This window comes from Aulonocara stuartgranti (assembly GCF_965226115.1).
Source record: "Aulonocara stuartgranti genome assembly, chromosome: 6".
Lineage (NCBI taxonomy): Eukaryota > Metazoa > Chordata > Actinopteri > Cichliformes > Cichlidae > Aulonocara > Aulonocara stuartgranti.
This window is the reverse complement of record NC_138944.1, coordinates 43102607-43122292: the sequence shown is the minus strand read 5'-3', so window position 1 is coordinate 43122292 and position 19686 is coordinate 43102607. Positions and strand designations below refer to the sequence as shown.

The window sequence follows — 19686 nt, the reverse complement described above, 5'->3', positions numbered from 1 at the left end:
GGACCGGTCCCTTCTTGGGGTCCTTGGGGATCAGGACCGTCCGGCCTTCGGTTAGCCATTCCGGGTGTCTCTCGTTAACTAGCAGCTGGTTCATTTGTGCTGCCAGACGCTCGTGGAGTGCAGTCAGCTTCTTTAGCCAGTAGGCGTGAACCATGTCGGGCCCTGGTGCTGTCCAACTCTTCATACTGGAGACCCTTTCTTGGATATCTGCCACTGTGATGGTTACTGGACCCTGTTCAGGGAGGTCGCTGTGGTCTGCCCTCAGATCCACTAGCCACTGAGCATTGCCATTATGGGTTGCGTCCTTCTCCCATATGCTCTTCCAGTATTGCTCCGTCTCCAGCCTTGGTGGTGCTGTTCTCTTATTGTTCCCTTGCCACTGAGAGTACACCTTTGCTGGTTCTGTGGAGAACAGCTGGTTTATTTTCCTGCCTTCTATCTCTCTGGTGTACCTCCTCAAGCGGCTGGCCAAGGCTGTGAGTCTTTGCTTGGCAGTTTCCAAGGCCTCAGGTATGGACAGCTTGCTGTATTTCTTATGCACCTTATTTGTCGCACCTTTCTGCAACTCCGTTAGTTGGCTAACCTCCCTCCGTGCTACTTTGATCTTGCCCTCTAGCCTTCTTCTCCATGGAGGGTACTGCCCCTTGTGGCTGTAGCCAAGCATCTCACTGATGCCGTATTGTAGATCAGCCTGTTAGTGTCGGTAATAGTGGTTGTAGGTATTGTCCATAATGCTGCATTAACATCATCTAGCAGACCTTCTGAGGGTACTTCACGTAATCTTGGTAACCGGCTACGGGAGATCCAGGTTTCAAGCTTGGCCATTATCCTATTTTTCAGGTCAGTTCCTCTCGCACTTGGGGCTATGTACCCAATCTCGGGTGGGGGTGATGATATCTCCCCCCTGACCTGGCGTCCTGACTCCTCCTTGCCGTAGCATTTGTGTTGTACCTCGTCAATCTCTAGCTGTGAGAGCAGTCCCTTCTTTCGAATGTTGGAACACTGAGCTACTAGTTGTTTCGCCGTCATTGTGGATGTTGGGTATCGAAGAATCCATAGGTCCCTCATCCTATTCATGTAGCCCCTTCCGCCGGGGTTACTTGCGTAGTAGCATTCCAACAACGCCCTGTTTTCATCTCTTGCCCACCGATGCCTTCTTGTTCCAGTAGACCACTTTTCGTCAGGGTGCCCTGGTTCCTCAACACCTGACGCGGACCTTGTTGATCCGGGCGACGTCCGAGCCGGCATGTCTTCATATTTATCTGTCTCTGCGGTAGGCTCGCTTAGCATAGGGGGTCTAGCCTTAGGACCCTTACTGGATACAGACGCCCCAGGCAGGAATCGAACTTGCGATCCTGGGTTCCAAAGGCGTGTAGTCTAACCACTACGCTATCCAGCTGCATATATATATATATATATATATATATATATATTTATTTATTGTCTATCCTGTAAAATAGTCAGATGTCTATTCATATTAATGTACAGAATTCACCTGCTTGCTGCTACTACTGCACATTCACCCAATGTATGTACTACATATATATATATACATATATATGATGTTCTTCCTCTACACCCCCTCCCCCCCAATTTTTTTGCACATGTCGAGGAGCGTGTCAGGCTACATTTCACTGTGTGTTATACTTGTATAACTATGCATGTGACAAATAAACTTCAGTGAGAACAAAACTGAAGTGATCTTTTTGGACCGAGCGGCAATCCCAGCACCTCCCATTTTAACCTGCACAGTCTTGAGCCTTTTATCAAAAATTTGGGGGCTATATTTGACAGCAAGTTCACCTTTGAAAAACAGATTAGCTCAGTCGTACAGCGGTCTTTCCTCAAACTGAGGCTTTTATCCAAGGTGACATCATTTTTATCTTTTAAAAACTTTGAACGGGCGATTGATGCTTTCATTATATCCCAGCTGGACTATTGTAACTCCTTATATGCTGGAGTTAGCCAGACCCAAGGCTGCAGTTGGTCCAGAATGCTGCAGCTCGTCTTCTGACACGTACCAAAAGATGTGAACACATTTCCCCAGTGCTCGCCTCTCTTCATTGGCTTTATGTCCACTTCAGAATTTACTTTAAAATGTTACTGTTGACTTACAAAGCCCTGAATGGACAGGCTCCCGGCTGTTTGTCTGACCCCCCTTAGATCTCTTAGATCAAGTGATCTTTTGCTTTTAGCCGTACCAAGGTCGAGGCTGGTTCACAGAGGCGATCGAGCATTTGCAGTCGTAGCGCCTAAGCTGTGGAATAATTTGCCCCTACACATCAGACAGGCTCCTACTGTCAGTCGTTTTAAATCTTATCTTAAAACACATTTTTATTTACTGGCTTTTAATACAGCATGAGAGTTATTTGTTAATTCATATTTGGTGTTTGCTATCAATAGTATAAGTTACCTTGGTATGTTGTATTCTTGCACAGCGCTTTGGTCGAAGTTCCTGTTGTAATTAAATGTGCTATATAAATAAATAAACTATAAACACGTCCCACAGAGGAGGATGAACGGTGCTGAGAGAGAGCAGAATAAAAACAGAGTCTCAGTGCTGTCAATGTTTAATCAGCATTCACACTAATAACGATCTGCACCATGGTGGTTTATTACCAGCTGACACTGAGCCTGACTGAAACACTCCACTCAGTGTTTTTCCTCTGATTTCTCAGCATCGCTTTGCTGTTTCCATTTACAGACCAGACACTAACACTTCATGGTTCAGTCTGCATCTCTGCCTGTAATGCTCACCTCCTCTGAGGACGATGCAGCGTCAGAGGAACCACAACAAAAATAAAACGTGTCTGCCATGTTTGAAATGAGGCATCAACAAATCCAGTGGCGTGCAGCTGTGCACAGAAGCAGCTCATGTGAGTCTCCATCTCATTTCAACAGGTCTCTCCTCTGTTCCTCCTGTGGGTCTTCAAGACCTGGACTGGGTCAGGACCAGCGCACCAGCACCTGGTCTCCATCCTCTATGGAGTAAAACTGCAGTGTTTTCAGGTCACTGTCGATCTCGAACTCTGTCCCCACCATCTATAAGAGCAAGAACATTTTACTGTCCCACAGTGGCATGTTCAGACTGAACGTGTGTGCTGCTCTCTGTGAAGGCCACGGGGCTCCTGCCTTTACTGAGTGTGCTACCTTGGGGCTGGTGTAGGTGAGCCTCAGATCTGCTGCAGGGACCTTGAGCAGCCTGTACAGCAGGCCCTTCACCTTCTGCACAACCATGGAGGCTACAGTACAGAAACACATGCCACTGTTTATGTGCAGAGCTCCACAGACAGATGAGAGCGCTGATAATCTAATGAGAGTCGAGGCTTTGAGCTCGTACCTGGAAGTTTCTTCTCCAGTGGTTTGCGGTTAGCATCGTCCGGAAACACAAAGGTAATCTCTGATGAAGGAAGGACAATGAAACTGTCTTTGATTCACGTTCATTCGTGGAGCCACTCAGACAGCAGAAAGGGGCGGGACTTACTTAACAGCTGATTTTTCAGGGCAAAAGGCTCCGGCTTCCTCAGCTCGCCTTCCTCAGGAGCACCATACTCTGAGGAACAGGAACATGGAGTTAGTGACTGAGACCATGTCAGTAATAATAAAGCTGGAGCTGTCTCAGGTCATCTGACCCCACAGCCTGACTTACTGCTGATGAGGGCCTGATAACGAGGGTGTTCACAGATGAACTGAGGGCTGGGCTGACTCCGTCCACCCGCCTTTAGCCACTCCTCTCCAAACATCTTGATATAGTCGAGCTCCGCTCCCCTCCTGTCGTCAGCGTGAATCTGAAGGAAAGCCCAGCAGCTTGAGCACAGGACAGCACCGACATGATGCCCAGAACTCATACACAAGAGGCGGGGCTCTGCGGCGCTCTAATCTGTCACACAGCAATCTGAAGACGTGTCAGGACACAGCGTCCGCACGTTTCCAAAGCATCGGCAGAGTCCTCACAATCGAGCTCACCTCGCAGCTGTTCAGCACAACCAGCTGTCCCAGTTTAGCGATCAGCATCTGATTGGCTGTTTTCGGGTTTCCATCCCTGCTCACCAGCTTGTTGCCACGGCAAGAAAGCCGGACCAAACTGGGAAGTTTGGCCAGCTCGTTCACCACAAACCACTAAGTGAGAAAGAGAGAAACACTTCCTTTAAACTGGCGTAGAGTTTATTTTAAATAACGTCCAATCACGAAGCTGGACAGAAGAACAAAAATGACACGACCGAGCCGGCGTAACGTGGAGACAGCCTCAGCACCCACGCTGGATGTAACAGTGACTGCATGAAACACGCAGTCTGGAGCTGCTGCTGTGTGTCACAGTGCAGCCTTCGCCCACAGCACTGCAGTGTTAGACAGCTTCCAGACTGGCTTCACTCCAGTCTACAGAAGTACACTTACACCAGTGTAACAACAGTTACAACAACACAAACAGACACAGTCGCAGCTGTTGACCGTTTCTATGGCAACACGTTTCACTAAACTGAAGCTAAAGTTATTTCTGGCATGTTTGATGTTTGTTAGTTTTGTAACCACAGAACAATGTTGCAGATGTTTGTGTTCCAGTGAAACGTCGGTCACAGTTCTGGTTAACCACCCGCAGCCGTGTGCTGGTGCAGGAACACACTGACCTCAGTGATGCTGTTGTGGTCCAGGTTGAGGTTCTTCAGCGCTGCATACGCGGCTGTGTGAGACCCTGCAGAGCAGAGACTGTCACTGACACGTTTGCAGTCGCACAGAAAGCTGTTCTACACGCACAAAAGGACAACAGATGCTGTTAGGCTGGAAACTGTGTCGTTACCGGGGGCAGCATCTTCAAACTGAATGACAGACAGTCCGGTCTTGGATAAATTCAGCTGCTCCAGCCTGCCACGAGAAACACACCAGACTCACTCCAGCTGCTTTTATTAAACAACAAACAGAAAACTGTGACTATGGTGCAAACGCCGTAAAAATCCCTCCTAAAATCAGATCAAGTACTGGTTTTTGGGGTGTGTGGGATCACCACTTCCACCTAGAGCTGCAGGAAGCGGGGTAAAATCCCTGCTGTGGCCGCTGGGTTGCCTAGCAACACAGCTGTTTCCATATATTTTGACAAGATGCTGCTCTAACATGAGCTAGAGCTAGCTAGCTAAATATACAGAGGACTGCAGTTCAACAGAAGGGCTGAGGATGGCAGTCTAGAAACAGAGCAGCCGGACAGGGTTCACAGCTGAGCGCAGCACACATGTACAGACATGACCCGACTCAGTGAGAGAACCTGAAACATTTTCTATGATATTTAAATGTTACAGAAAATAAATGGCATGTTTCCCACTCGTGCTGCTGCAGGACGGAGCAGTCCTCACACGCAGTCAGAGAAACGCACGCATGCTGCTCAGCATCAGGTTAACTGACAGTGGAGCTGCAAACGTGTCTGCATGGATGAACTCCCACTGGACACAAGCACGTGCAGCACGTTACATCGACGCGTGGCTGACACTTTGTACTGTACCTGGGCAGAGCAGATAAACTGAGCACGCTGTCCTGCACCAAAGGATTACTGGACAAGCTCAGACTCTTCAGCGACTGCAGCAGTCCCTCAGGCCTGTAAACAGACACAGCACAGCTGGTTTCAGGCAGCTTTGAGTGAAAACACACACATCTAAAGGCAGGGCACACAGAAGATGATGATGATGATAAAGTGTTACCTCTGCAGCTCTGTGATGCTGTTTTCTTCCACACACAGGTCCTCCAGCTGTGGCCACATGGGAGCACATTCCAGAATCTGAGAGGAAAGCAAGATCAGAGGCGGAAAAGCGATTTCATTTAAACAGAAGCAGTTCATCATCTCAAGACCCAACCCTGTCCATGATGAGAACGGACGACCCACGAGAATCTGGCCTCAGCGGGGAGGAAGAACTCCCTTTGAAGAGGAAGAGACTCGAGCCAGAAGCAGGTTCAGCGGGAAGAGGAGAAGAAACATGACAGAAAGAAAATGACTGAACGCAGCAATGTGAGTGGTAGAGAACAGAAAAAGAGGGAACGCTTTAAATTCTCCTTTCTTTAGACTTTAAGTTAGTTTGATGTTTGATGTGAATGTTACCCCGGAGCTGAAACACAAAAGTAAATATAAGTGCCACAGCGCTGCGTACCTGTGGCCAGGTGAGCTGGCAGCCGTTGAGCACGACGACTTTGAGGGCTGAGAAAGCGTGGCGTAGAGCCGAGGGGTCAGGGGGCAAACGGAGTCTGTTGTAACTGAAGACAGAAACACAACACAATGTTGAGTGGAAGGAAAGCGAGGCCAAACAAAGCGTCCCACACACCCACACCTGAGCTGCAGTCCTTCCAGTCTGTCCAGCTGCTGGCTGATGGTGGCCACATCCTCCCAGCACGACATCAGAGTCCCAGTCAGGTCCAGCCACTCCACATCTGATCAGCATGGTTAAGGTGTCGCATCCACACTGCTTGCAATCACAACCTGACAGACTCTGAGAAATGGGAACGCTTTGTGAAGCTCACACATCCTGAGTGCCAGTAAAGCATCCAGCACCGTCTGTAGAAGGATACTGGGAGTTGTGGTCCTGATTTCCCCATCAGCACCAGACCAGCTCACGTCAGAGCGGCTCAGCAGCACTGAGGGAAGGCTCTCAAAACTGCACACACACAGACACACAATACAAAGTGTGCAGGTTTATAACAGGAGTGAAAACTGTGAACACAAAGGCTGTGACTGTTTCTGAGTGGACACACATGTAACTGATGTCTTGGATCTGACTGTGGGAACAGCTCACAGACTGTGACGAAACACATCCTGAGACACAGACCAAACGAACCCCAGAGGCTGGATTCACACAGTAATGACTCGGTGCTGCTGTTCATCTCAGGCTGTGTTTACTTAGTTATGAGACCTGATGATTTTATGATGTCTGACTATATAAAACCTTAGACGTGTGAGCTGTGTCTCAGGTGACTTTCATCTTCCTCCTCGCTTCATCAGCACTGACTCTGCAGCTCAGCTGATCGTCATAACACATGCATTACTGCAGGTGGATGCTACCAACAACTACCAGGCGACAGAACTGAAGCTGATAACATCCTTATGATATTTTGCTCTAATAGCACAGCTGTGTGACGCTCTTCTCCTGACCACACAGCATCGTACCCACGCTCCTTGATGTTCCCCCACTTGAGCTTCTTCTTGGAGATGGAGATCTCCTCACTCAGCACCTCCTCTGAGTCGATCTTGTACTCCTGTCGCACGGCGGTCAGATAGTCCACTCCAAAGCTCACCTTTGCCGGACGGACGAAGGAGCCTCCTGTGGGGTGTCTGAGAACAAAGGGAACGTATCAGGACATTTTCACAGAAGACTTTATAAAGTAATTATCTCACAGGAGGCGTGCAGGCAAAGCACGCTTGAGCACTTTACCTGCACGTGAAATACTGCACTCCCTCGTGGCTGCCGTCATGTTTGCCTCTGTCGGGGTTGTCCCACTCCACACCCAGCCACAGACCTACAAACCACAAAACAAACACACAGCTATACTAATGGCAATGCAGTGATGCAAGCATGTGGTTAAATCTGCTTCATCGGTGTGATTTCATCCGTGTACTCGGACTGGACATGTATCGAGAGAGGGGGACAGGAAAAAGCCCCGCCCCCTCCCAGCTTTCCTCCCTCTCTGCGTCCAGTCTGTTGGCTTTGAAATGACACAGGCTTTGTCTCGGTACACTGTTGCTAAAAGTCAATCATATTTATTCTTAATCAAAATATAAGTTTGATCAATATGTTAAATGACAAATGTGAGGCAGCTGGGCCCTATGACCCCTATGAGCAAGCACTTGGCGACATTTGGAAGAAAAACTCCCTTTTAACAGGAAGAAACCTCCGACACAACCAGGCTGTAATCTGCTGCAACTGGTGGTGGTGAAGAAAAGACTATTGGAGACAGACCTACAGTGATTTAATCGTGTAATAATTACTAACGATTAACTGGAGGAGTGACCTGATAACATGGGAATCCCCGGCAGCCTACGTCTATCGCAGCATAACTAAGGGAGGATTCAGGGTCACCTGGTCCAGCCCTAACTATATGCTTTAGCAAAAAGGAAAGTTTGAAGCCTAATCTTGAAAGTAGAGATAGTGTCTGTCTCCTGAATCCAAACTGGAAGCTGGTTCCACAGAAGAGGGGCCTGAAAACTGAAGGCTCTGCCTCCCATTCTACTTTTAAATACTCTAGGAACAACAAGTAGGCCTGCAGTCAGTATGATGCTCGTAGCAAACATTTCATGATCAAAGTCTTTCTGTCATACTGACTGGCTCTATGTGTTCGCGGTTTATGATGTTCATCCATGCGTGATGAGGTAAGAGGTACAACCCGGGTCCTACCTGCTGTGGGGGGTACAGGTCCAAAGTAGCGCACTGTGGCCCGCTCCCCGCCGCAGGACACCCGCTTACCCACCGCATCCACCGGCACCTCCGCCTCGTCTACTCCCATGGAAGCTACGAAGAAAAAAACTAGAGCCACTCTGTAGTTCTTCTCCAACAGGAAGCAGCTTACGCTACATTTAAGTGTAATAAGTAAATACTGCACATTTCCGGTATGTCACTGTTTGGATAGCTTATTGTGTCTTTCTGAAAAATTAGAAACATGTAATGTTTGAAAAATGCAAACTTAATGTAAAATCATACACACCTTTGATCGCGTTTGCTGCGGAACAGTCACTCAGCCTGTCCCCACCAAAACATCCTGCAGCTGCGTCACCGGATGGGACCTATTTCAACGTCGCACCGGTTTCCCACAAACCTTTTTCTAAAAGGAAGTTATACCACGAAGGAAATATACTCACTGACACGTTACGTGTGTCTGGTCCTTTCCTATAAATCACCCCAGTTTAGTTATACGGTACCAAATCAGCCTAAAGCTAGAAAAAGCATAGGAACCTTTGTGGGGCTTTGCCGTGTTCCTATGGGGAATATTTCGAAGTAGGACAGCGGTCCAGTCGGATAGAAAACGTGTGGATGTGTTGTAAGGTTTACTGGAGTTTAGGCCATTCAGTAAACATTTATTCCAGATAAAAAAGAAGAGGGGAAGCCATGAAGAAGAAAGCCCACAACAGGTTTGTTTACACACACTTTAATAACACGAGTGAAAATATCACGACGATTAGTGAGATAACGTTCAGAACGCAGACTTGAGCCTTCGATCTGGGGGGACCGGTGCTCCCAAAGAAACAAAGCCAGCATCAGCAGTAGACCCCCGCAGGGTCCAGGTTTTTCACTCGGTTGTTTGTCTGCTGGAGGAGCCATGAGCTCCAACTGAGCAGGAACCCAGATCCACTCCAGAAGTTCGGCGATGGACTTCTGTGTCCTGGATTCTTTGGATTTCTCCGAATCCAACAGTTACAAAGGGCAGCGTAGGAGGGTCTCTGTAGCTGAAGGAGTGACCCAAGACTTCCCTGCTTCTTTGTGTACAGATATGAACGAGCACACAGCTGTGCCAGCTCAACTAAATATGGCACAAAAAGCGTTATCGCCTGTTAACTTCAGTGTTTCTGTCCTCTGCAGAGAGGTGTCGCCAGGACAACAGTCAGCTGACTACACAGTGGGTCAGGTGTCAGGAAGCTTATTCCAGAAGAACTCTGCAGCCTCTGGATCCCTGTCGGCTTTATTCAGCACAGCAGCAGCATCCACAGCGCTGCTGTTCAAGCCTGCGCCTCTGGTGAGCGCAGCACACAACCAGCCCGTCTGTGACTGCGTGTTTGACCACCAGTCGAAACCAAATCTGTAAAAACCAAGAAAATCTGTCTTCTTCTATTGTGTGTCATGACTTATTTATTGTAAGGTGTCTTTAAGACACGCAGAGGTGCATTAACCTTCGCTGAGCTTGATGAAGTGTTTTTCTTTATTAGAGTTTGTGCGTTTTATTTTCAAACTTTTAGCGAGCGCCTCTAATGCTAATGGATTATTTAAGAGGGAGGAAATGACTGAAGTGTCTTTTTGTGTTATGATGGCAGCCGGTTCAAAAAAGCACAGAAACCAAAGAGCAGAAGCAGAAAAGCCCACAGGTCAAAGGTCAGCCACGCCAGGAGAAGAAGCAGCAGCCAGCTAAGGAGAAATCAGCAGCCAATCAGGAGCTGGAAAAAAGGTGAGTGTTAATTTCTTTTTCCCCAGTTTTTTCTTGATTCAAGTCTCTTCTCAAACCCGTTTGTTTGAAGTGTTCATTTGAATTTGCTGGTTTCAGAGAGAGTGGTTTACAAAAGGCAGACGAGGATGAGGACGGGCCAGAAAAACCCAACAGGAAGAGGAAGAGACAAACCTCCGAGTCGGGCAGAGAGAACGACACAGAGTACTGGGTGATGAAGAGACAGAGGCTGAAGGCCAGCAAGGCGCAGGAGACCTTGAAGAAGAAAAGGACTGTGTTTGTCGGCAACCTTCCCATCAGCTGCACCAAGAAGGTTTATTTAGTTTCTTTGTTTTACCCACCTGTATCCATAGTGACCGCCTGACTGTATCTGACACTAGCAGTCTGCATCCATAAACTACATGGACGTAACATGCAGTGTAGTTTAGTGCTGAGGTGCAGACTAACACAGTACTGGAGTTTCTCTTTAGTGTCAGTTTCCCTGCGTGTTAGCTTCAGCAGCCAGGCGCCACTCCTTCCTCTGTGAGCCACCTCGCTGTTTCTCCTTATGTGGAGAATGGAGAAGACGAGACAAAGCCGTGTTTGTTTTAAATGATTCTCGTTCAGTCACGTAGGCGCAGTAACAGGAGCAAATATGGTCATGAGTCAGATGGCACTTTAGATGCACTGAGACGCTGTACACAGTCAGTATTGAGCCTCAACGGTCTGACCTCAGACTGAGGCTTGTGGATGAAGCTGTGGGACGATAACAAGGAGAAACTGGCTAAGCTGAGGCAGCCGGTCTGATCTGCAACCTCTGGAAACACTTGTTGGACGTTTTAGCTTCTAGCAGGTGTTTATGTGACAGAGTGAAAACACAACTGTACTGTGGCTCTTTCCAAGATCTTTCAGGAGACGTGCAAATTGCTTGTTGTGCAATAATTGCAGTATTTATAGGACAATAATAATGTGGAAGTTCAAAGACTGGCAACCTTTTTTGTTCCTTCTCAGACCCTGCGGAGCCTCTTCAGGGATAAAGGATCCATCGAATCTATTCGCTTTCGCTCTGTGGTAAAAACACCTCTGAAAGAAAGAGAGAGTCGCCAGGTTGCTGCAGCTTCTCGTCTTCAGTAACATTGTGTTTCATTCCAACAGGTCAGAGAGGACCCCTCCATGTCTCGTAAAGTAGCTGCTATCAAGTGAGTTTCTAAAAGTTGTTTATTTTTTAATCCTGAGCTTTCACTAGGTTCCACCAACAAACTAATAGTATGGTTTCAGTTGACTCCTTTCCATTTGTACCAAACAGCTTCTTTTCACTTTGCAGGCGCAAAGTCCACCCAAAGAAGCAGAGCATCAATGCCTACGTAGTGTTTAAAGATGAAGATGGCATCACCAAAGCTTTGGAGAGGTCAGACGCTCCTCCTGAAACCTGCTAATGCTGTAAGACCCAAACATACACGTGCTGATAGAGCTCTGTCTGTCTGCCCTCACAGGAATGGCATGGAGATAGAGAAAGACTTTCACATCCGAGTGGACAGAGTGGCCGACAGCTCATCTGTGAGTCAGCAGACGTCCCAGAATGCTCTGCTGTATCTGTCTCCTGGGAGTTAAACTGAAATCCTGTTGTTCTCTTTCAGCACGACCACAAGCGTTCTGTTTTCGTGGGGAATCTCTCATTTGGTGAGTTCGTCTGTAGAGTTCCAGACAGTGGTAAAGGTGTAGTTGTCCATGAGTGAGTAGTTTGAAGCTCAAGCCAACCTGCTGTGTCTGCAGACATCAACGAGCTGACTTTTCGAAGGCATTTCGAAGAGTGTGGGACAGTGGAGGCGGTGCGACTGGTGCGAGACAAGAACTCGGGCTTGGGGAAAGGATTTGGTTACGTCCTGTTTGAGGTACAAGAGCTCGGAGACTATCGTGGTTCTGGAGTAACAAATAATAATATTGGATTGCATTTAGAGCTGGGCGATAGAACGATAACGATATGTATCGCGATATAACTTTTTCTCGATAGAAAAATTAAACTATCGCGATAGACTTCGCCGCTCTTGTCCTCTTAAAAAAAAAAACAAAAAAAAAAACAGCCAATCCAAATTAAGTAGCGCAGAGCCGAACCAATCACAGCCGCAGCGTCATGTCACGTGACTTGTTACGTACAGCACAAGTGCCAAGCCGCCGTACAGCCCGGGTAATGGAGGAAATGAGTGTGCCGACTAGAAAAATCAACCGAGCGTGACCGAAGAGAAAACAGATGATGGTTCCAACGCCGGAGAGATTGTCGAACGGAAGAGCCATAGAAGTTCCGTAGTGTGAAGGTATTTCGGCTATTTCAAGTCTGACAAAAAACAGAGTAGCGTGCACTGTAAATTGTGCCGAAAGCGAGTCTGGAAATACAATAAACTGGTGCATGCGTCACACTGTGCGCCACGTTATTGTTTTGGTGAAATGAATTTCTACAATACTGTTAATTCTACTCTCTGCAGTGTTTAAATGCTTACATATACACACAGTTACTGTCCGTCCACACATACGACTCGGTTCTGCTTCTATGCCCCAGCTTTGTTTACTTTTTCCCACCGAGGCTTCTAGACTTCTGATTGGCCAACATTTCTGCACGGTTAGGAATCTAGCGCCACCTGCTGCTTTGGCATGTTCATAGCAGCGTTTTCCTTCATTTCTCCCTTTATGTGTGGACGGGATTATTTTTTAAAACGAAAACGGAAAATCTCCGTTTTCAAAAATACCCGTGTACGTGTGGACGTAGCCTCAGTCTCTGACTGGAAGCGCTGATTCGTCATTCGGCTTTTGTCAGACTAAAGTAACTGTTAAAACTGTTTGAAAAGCTCAGCTATACAACAAGGAGAGATTGAGAATTTCCTTTTAGTTCTCAGTTTATTTGATATTGACAAAAGTTAGTCAGTTTTGTCTGTTCTTCTGTAAAACAAACTAAGATTTATTTTTAGAATTAATATTTTGTTTCTAAGTGGAATTGACAATTTAGTCTGTTTTGTTTGTTCTATTTTGAAACTTAAATGCTTTAGCGGCTGCCTTTTGTGTAGTTTGCAATATTTGCCTTTATTTATCTGAAAAAGTCTCATGTTCCTTAAGTACATCTACCCTGTTGAACTTATTATGGGAAATAAATATTTAAATAAAAACAAGCTGCTGATTATTTCACATTTTACTTGTGAGCAACGGCACATTTAAATCTTACAAATATAGTTATTTGGCTTATATCGTGATAGATATCGTTATCGCCTGAAATGAAAAAAACATATCGTGATATGAAAAAATCTTATATCGCCCAGCTCTAGTTGCATTTATATTTTGCTTTTTGAGACGCCTGTGGCGAGGCTTGGGATTTCTAACTGAATACGCATCACTGCAGGGTTGTCCTCTGATGGCTGGTGACAAAAGTCAGTCCATGTTTAAACAGTACAGCTTTGGCTATGAACCCCCCCCCCCCCCCCCCCCCACACCCCACACACAGTCATGACAGATGGCCGCCCCTCTCTGAGCCTGGATGTGCAGGAACTGTCTTCCTGTTAAAAGGGAGTTTTTCCTTCCCACTGTCATATTGTTGGGGTTTCTCTTGCATTGCTCTACTAATTGGTGCCTTATGTTGTGTTTAGTTTCGGGGGTGTCACTGCATGAGCTTATTAGCAGCTGCCGTAAACTTCCACACCAGCAGTCAGGAAATATTAAATCAAATAGCGCTCTTTGATTTATGCTCCTGAACGGTGTATATGACAGATGGTGGCCGTATCACCTACACCAGTGGTCTCCAACCTTTTTCGCGCCACGGACCGGTTTATGCCCGACAATATTTCCACAGACCGGCCTTTAAGGTGTCGCGGATAAATACAACAAAATAAAACTAGTACCGGTACCGAAAAAAATAAGATTTATTCATAACACACGTGAAAAGACCCAGGAAAACCGAGTAAACGATAAAAACGATAACAAAATAACGCTGAAAACCAATAAAAACCCTGAAAACCAGACATTTCACACCTGAGCCTCAACTCTCACGGCCCGGTACCAAACGACTCACTTTGGGGACCGCTGACCTATACTGTGTACTCATACTTTGGGAACTTTAAGGTCTAAAAGCACAGAATTAGAATAAATTAGAATCCACAATAGACTGTGTGCCATTGATGGGCGTAGCCAGTGTGACATCAGCCAGTGGTTTTTCCATTCTACAGTTTTTAAGCGTCAGTATTGGTGCTTTGGTCAAAGTAGGCCATGTGTTTCTACACTTCATTTTGTCTTCCTTGTGCAGAGTACCGATTCTGTGCAGCTGGCGTTGAAACTGGACGGCTCAAAGCTGGAGGGCAGATCCATCCGGGTGAAGAGGTCACTGAAGAAGGAGAAGCAGAAGAGTAACGGTGATGGCAAAGCAACAACAAGGAAGACCGGCAAGACTCTGAAGACGGGTTCTGGACGGGAGAGGGCGGCTGGTCGAGGAGCTTTCAAGTCCCCAAGGAAGGTGATGGGAAACCAGCGCAAGTTGAGCAGAAGCTCCACTTCTTTCAAAGGAGAGATGGCAGATCCAGACAAAAAGACTAAAAAGAAAGCACTGAAGAAAAAGAGAGTGAAGCCAGAAAAGTCTGTTCATATTTAAACTGAGGACAGAAAAAGCATGTGGTCGCTGTGATCAGAGTCGTTTGGAAGAGCAGCAGGTTCAGAGCCCGACTCCAACACAGCTGACATCCAGGCAGCTAAACGAGAACTTCCTCTGCCCAGCATAAAGTCACAGGTCCTTCCCACAGGGCTGTGTTGGACTTGATCTGTAACCGTTTCACTTATTTGGTTAAAATACGTCATTTCTTTTATTCTGTGTCTGAATTTATTGTCACTGTTTTCTTTCTTCCTTGCAAATCACCAGCAAAACCTCTAAATCGGGTTATTATTGAAAGCAAATGATCCACACTAATAATTTTTGAAGGCAGATGAGTCAGTGAAGTTTAGATGCTGTCCCGGTGGCGTCCTCTCTCCAAAAGAAAGCAGAGACATTTCTCACCACCAGTGTGTTGGTTGCTGTGCAGCATCGTTCTCTCGTGTCACTGTTGCTAATGTGCCACAGTTCATAGCAGCCTCCTGCTCTCCTCCCTGTACCTCCACCAGCCTGTAGATGAGGACCATTAGAACAGAGTAGCTGCACCTCCAGCACTCAGGGCGCTTTGGCACAGAGGTTCAGCTGCTCGGTTTAATAAAGACCTCAAACTGTTCTGAGGCGCAGTGCCAGGGTGACCAGGACTGAACACTCAACACAGCTGCGGTTTGTTCAGATGGTTTATTCTTGCTAAAGAGGGCCGTCCTCTTCAAACAGAACAAAACATATCGTCACTCTAAAAAGCGTTTCCAAGTCTAGAATGGAAAGACAGACGAGACGTAACAAAACAATAAATACTCATCCGAGCACATTCTGGTTTATACTACTGACGTTGTCATGGAGACGGCAGGTACAACCACATCAGGCAGCGTAAACCTTGTACATAATCCTGTCAGATGTGTGTTGCACCACCTTGGAGGAAGGAGTGGATTCATCTTTGAATCCAGCCCAGTTGGTTATTACATACATGAGGATTTGGGAGCGGGGACAGGCCGGATTGCATTTCTCTACATTTTTTTGTGGCCTCATGATTTAGATATCCTAATACCCCAAAACGGGTAATACAAGTTCAAAAAGAAAACCTTTCAATGGACAAAGGAAGAGAAACTGAACCCCTTTAGGGAGGCTGGATGGGGTGAAAGTGACAGGAGGCCGAGGTGTGGGCAGGTCGTGTTGAACAAACGGGGAGCAGGGGTGGCTTCTTCTGGGCTCTCATTCTATATCATCCTCACTCAGACTCTGTGCGCTCACGATACGCTGCAAGACAGGAAACAAAGGTCCTCGGCTTTATGGTTTGACGTGTGCATGACTGATGAACACTTTAGAGATGATTCAAAGACTCCAGAGTTAAAACTGCTCGACTCCATGTCCTGCATGCTGTCATAATAACTGATCCTAGAGCAATTCACAAACCTGGCTGATACTGGGCAGCTTGGTGAGCAGCATCTGGAAGACGGGTGGAGGCAGAGTCTGCTGCAGCACCTGTAGTAGCTGCTGAGGCTGACCACACACAGCGATGGCGTTGGTCAGGTGATCCACACCTTTCTCGTAGTCTCCTGTAGTCAAAGCAAAAGGAAACAAAAGCTTATAAGCTCCACATGCAGGCGTCTGTACCCATACTGGGTGTCCCAACAGCAGGGAAGGAGCCATTTTAGCGCCGCAGCAAGGTCACCACTGGCTGTACTGCAGTAAACCGTTTGACCAGTTCAGTGGTACGAGTTTCAATAAAGAGTAAATTACCCTGAGCCAGCAGCTCCTCTCCCAACTGGATTTCCTCCAGGAAGAACTTCTGCACGGCTTCAGCATCCTTCAGATCTGGAAGCTGCACAACAGTCACAGTAAGCAGTCACAGCTGATTTCTGTCACGTTTGTGTGAAGTAGCTTGCAGTTGTACAGCAGAGTCAGTATCAGTGCTTTGGTTTGAAGTTGTCCTTTAATGTGGTGGGTGTCAGCTTTAATACAGAAACACGGTCAGCTCCGTGCACGCGTGTGCACATGTAAAGGTGCAGGCGTGTAGAGACTGCTCACCTTTGCCAGGCCTGCCCTCTCTTTGGCAGCCTTCTGCTTTCTTCTCCCTGTGACAAGAACAGGACAAACTGCTCATGTTGCTCCAGCCCTCAAAACATGTCCATCTTGGTTTTAACAAGAAAGTAGTCTTAGACAGTAGCTGCTACACTCACAAAGTTACGAGTATAAGACAGACACAGAAATAGGCTTAAAGCTAAACTAGCTCCAAGTTCAGCTTCTGCTCCCTCAAATCAACTATTTACTGGAAATTTAGGCCTGATTTTTGTAGGCCAGTGATTATTTGTCACCTTGTCGTCCAGCTGACCATGTTCAGGTGACTGGTAACAATTACAAACTGCCTGCAATACAAAAACTGGAATGTGTTTATTTCTGTTTATACACAGTTTGCTGCTTCGGCCGTATTCCCTGAAGCAAATTTAACAAACTCCAATTTCAAACTTTTAGTGTCCCCCAGAACACCTGAGTGCACCATGGCAACGGGTAAATAAACAGTAAAGCCTTGATTATAACCCAGAGGACTGAGGAATATGAATGTGTGCCAGCGTGGGTCATATTTCTCTCAAAAACCACGCAGGACAGAGTTATTTTAATCAGCTTGGTCCACTGTGTCGTTACCATAGACAGAATATGATGCTCACACAAGTCAGGCAGCATTACTGTGGATAGAGTCAGAGTTACAAAGCTACAAATACACAATACAGATCTTTTTCTGCGCATGTTATCAATCTGTGGTGTAACTGCCGTCTCTCTTCTGCGCTTGTGTGAGAACACAAAATGGCAAACATACAAGCTGGGTCGTTGTTTGTAAGAAACTCTATGAACGAGCAAACATCAGTGTCAGTCAGCTGGTCCAGGAGCAGCAGAGGAGTCGGAAAGAAACTCAGAGCTGTGGTTTTGCTCACAGAGTCTGTTACCATGTACGTGAAAACCTGGAGCTTCCTCATGTTTGGATTAACTAACTGGAACAAGGCCCAATCTTCCTGGAATAACACGATAATCTCCAGCAGGCTGGAAGCCCAGCTAACAAGACATCATGCTAAATATGTTTGTTGTGTAATTACTTGAAATGGAAATAGCTTTGTGAATGAGTGTGTGCTGCAGGTCACATCACAGGATAGTAAAGCCTTTCTCTCACAGTGTTTGGAGTTTTGCTGGCAGGACAAATCTGGATGAGCACCTGGACGTATATAAATACTACCTGGTAATGTGGCCTTGGAGACAACTGAGGTTCTCTGAATCCAGCCTCCATAAGCTGCCCAGCGGCTCAAGTTTGAGGTAGCACACTTTAGACCGGCACTGGTATATTCAGTATATTTATGTGTGTACAGCCATATAAAAGCCTTTTATTTTGTGCCTCGAAATAGGGTTAGGCAACACCAAAATAATGGTTTGTTTTGAAGCACAGCCACTAATCGTATGCTCCCCTTTACAAATCATGTCACCAGTTATTTCTACAGATCCTTTTAGAGGATGGAAGAGCTCAGGATCCAGGGAGGGCGCAAAGAATGTGATTACTGTCACATCGTGGCTTGTCAGCTACAAACCCACCTAACGATGTGAGAACATGAATGAAGTCCCAGCTATGCTTTGCTTAATTTACTGAATTGATTGTAGCGCTCCTCCACAGCCTCTGGACAAGCTAACTGGACCGAACGAAACCGCCCGGTGTCCGAACCAGCGAACCCGGCGAAGGTGAGAAAAAGAGCAGCGAGGAGGTCAACACTCACGTTCTCGTAGCCTGTTCTTGAAGTTCGGGTCATTCCGTCGTTTCCTGTCGAAATAAATACAGTAACCGACAAACAGAGCTCCGCATACACCCGCCGCTATGGCACTCGTCCTTCCGCCCATCATAACTCGAAAGACCCGCTCGGCTTTTGGAGGATTTCGGGCTAATCTGGATTTTTTACCTCCGGTTGTCGTTTTCTGTCAGGCGGCTGATGGAGCGGCTCAAGGAAGGAAGGAAGGAAGGACCGTAAGGACCCCACCTTTGACAGCTAGTAACCGCCTGAAAACGCCTGACTGAAAATGAGACAAACGAGCCATTTTCTCAGGCAGTTTGCCTGTAAATGATCAAAAGGTTGTAGTCAAGTGAAAATAAAAGTCTGTTCCAAATATGTGTGGTTTACACAGATTATCAGGTACATATGATAAAACAGCGAATTTGAGAATATAACGGCAGTTTCAGCTACATTATATTTTGTGTTAGTTTCTTTGTAAATATGATACACCTCTGTTATCATTTGGTTTTATGTTGAAGAGCTCATTTCTAAAACCTGCACAACGTTTTTTTCTGGTCCTCGTTAAAGAGTACACGCCAACTGGTTTATTTATTTGTTCTTTTTTTTTTTTTTAGAAAGTTTGTTTTCAAAATAAATGAGCGCCAGTGACGTCATCCTAAGCCACATAAACCTGTGTTTAGTTTTCGTTGATGTTTTTTTTTTAATTGTACAAACTAACAATTACAGCGCATATCTTACAAGTCAAAAAGATGTGTACAAGTACAGGTGGTTAAGAACAAAGCAGCCATCGAACAAAGAACAAAAGAACAGTATAGGTCAGAGATAACATAAAGCAACACACAAGTACATTAAGTGACCTTACATATAAAAGTAAAAAAGTTAAAAACAAAAAAACAAAAGTACGCACACACAGTCTAGCTACATCAGTTGAAAAGCTGCATCAAAAATTACCTTTATTTAAGTTACACTTGTCTAATGAAGCCTTCGGTTGTTCAGTCTGACGTCACTAGCCATGTCTGGGCCTAAACTCCGCTGCAGGTCCATATATCCAACGATCACTATGGCATTACTGAGAGTTGAAAAACTGTCTAAAGTCTTTCATCTTTAATAAAATGATCAGCGTTCTGCTCTACCAGGTGTAACAATTGAGTTTAACATCCAGGCATCCATGAAAACGGAATTTATGACATTTAACGGAGTTAGAAG

The 19686-nt window shown here is 46.2% G+C and overlaps 3 protein-coding genes and 1 long non-coding RNA gene across 4 annotated transcripts in view; 1 reads left to right on the top strand and 3 right to left on the bottom strand.

Annotated features, from left to right (window-relative positions):
• The window catches only part of LOC309708679, a 255636-nt gene that overhangs the window by 10136 nt on the left and 225814 nt on the right, over positions 1–19686 (bottom strand). The gene's annotated exons all lie outside the window — the stretch shown is intronic.
• tbce (tubulin folding cofactor E) lies at positions 2553–8768 on the bottom strand. Its single transcript, XM_082535294.1, has 17 exons — positions 8671–8768; positions 8364–8477; positions 7404–7488; positions 7139–7303; positions 6544–6629; positions 6306–6405; positions 6129–6231; positions 5685–5761; positions 5489–5581; positions 4796–4860; positions 4626–4690; positions 3967–4119; positions 3650–3788; positions 3485–3553; positions 3341–3400; positions 3151–3242; positions 2553–3042 (listed from the first exon to the last, which is right to left on the bottom strand). The coding sequence occupies exons 2-17, from the start codon at positions 8470–8472 to the stop codon at positions 2947–2949; spliced, it is 1557 nt and encodes a 518-aa protein (XP_082391420.1). The 5' UTR covers positions 8473–8477; positions 8671–8768; the 3' UTR covers positions 2553–2946.
• On the top strand, positions 8882–14933 carry rbm34 (RNA binding motif protein 34). The gene is made up of 11 exons (XM_082535295.1): positions 8882–9094; positions 9543–9696; positions 9992–10122; positions 10219–10432; positions 11110–11169; positions 11254–11297; positions 11423–11506; positions 11592–11655; positions 11736–11778; positions 11872–11990; positions 14381–14933. The coding sequence occupies exons 1-11, from the start codon at positions 9072–9074 to the stop codon at positions 14720–14722; spliced, it is 1278 nt and encodes a 425-aa protein (XP_082391421.1). The 5' UTR covers positions 8882–9071; the 3' UTR covers positions 14723–14933.
• Positions 15380–18715, bottom strand: tomm20b (translocase of outer mitochondrial membrane 20b). Its single transcript, XM_082535296.1, has 5 exons — positions 18469–18715; positions 16742–16788; positions 16454–16535; positions 16127–16269; positions 15380–15970 (listed from the first exon to the last, which is right to left on the bottom strand). Exons 1-5 carry the CDS (start codon positions 18590–18592, stop codon positions 15926–15928), a joined length of 441 nt encoding a protein of 146 aa, XP_082391422.1. The 5' UTR covers positions 18593–18715; the 3' UTR covers positions 15380–15925.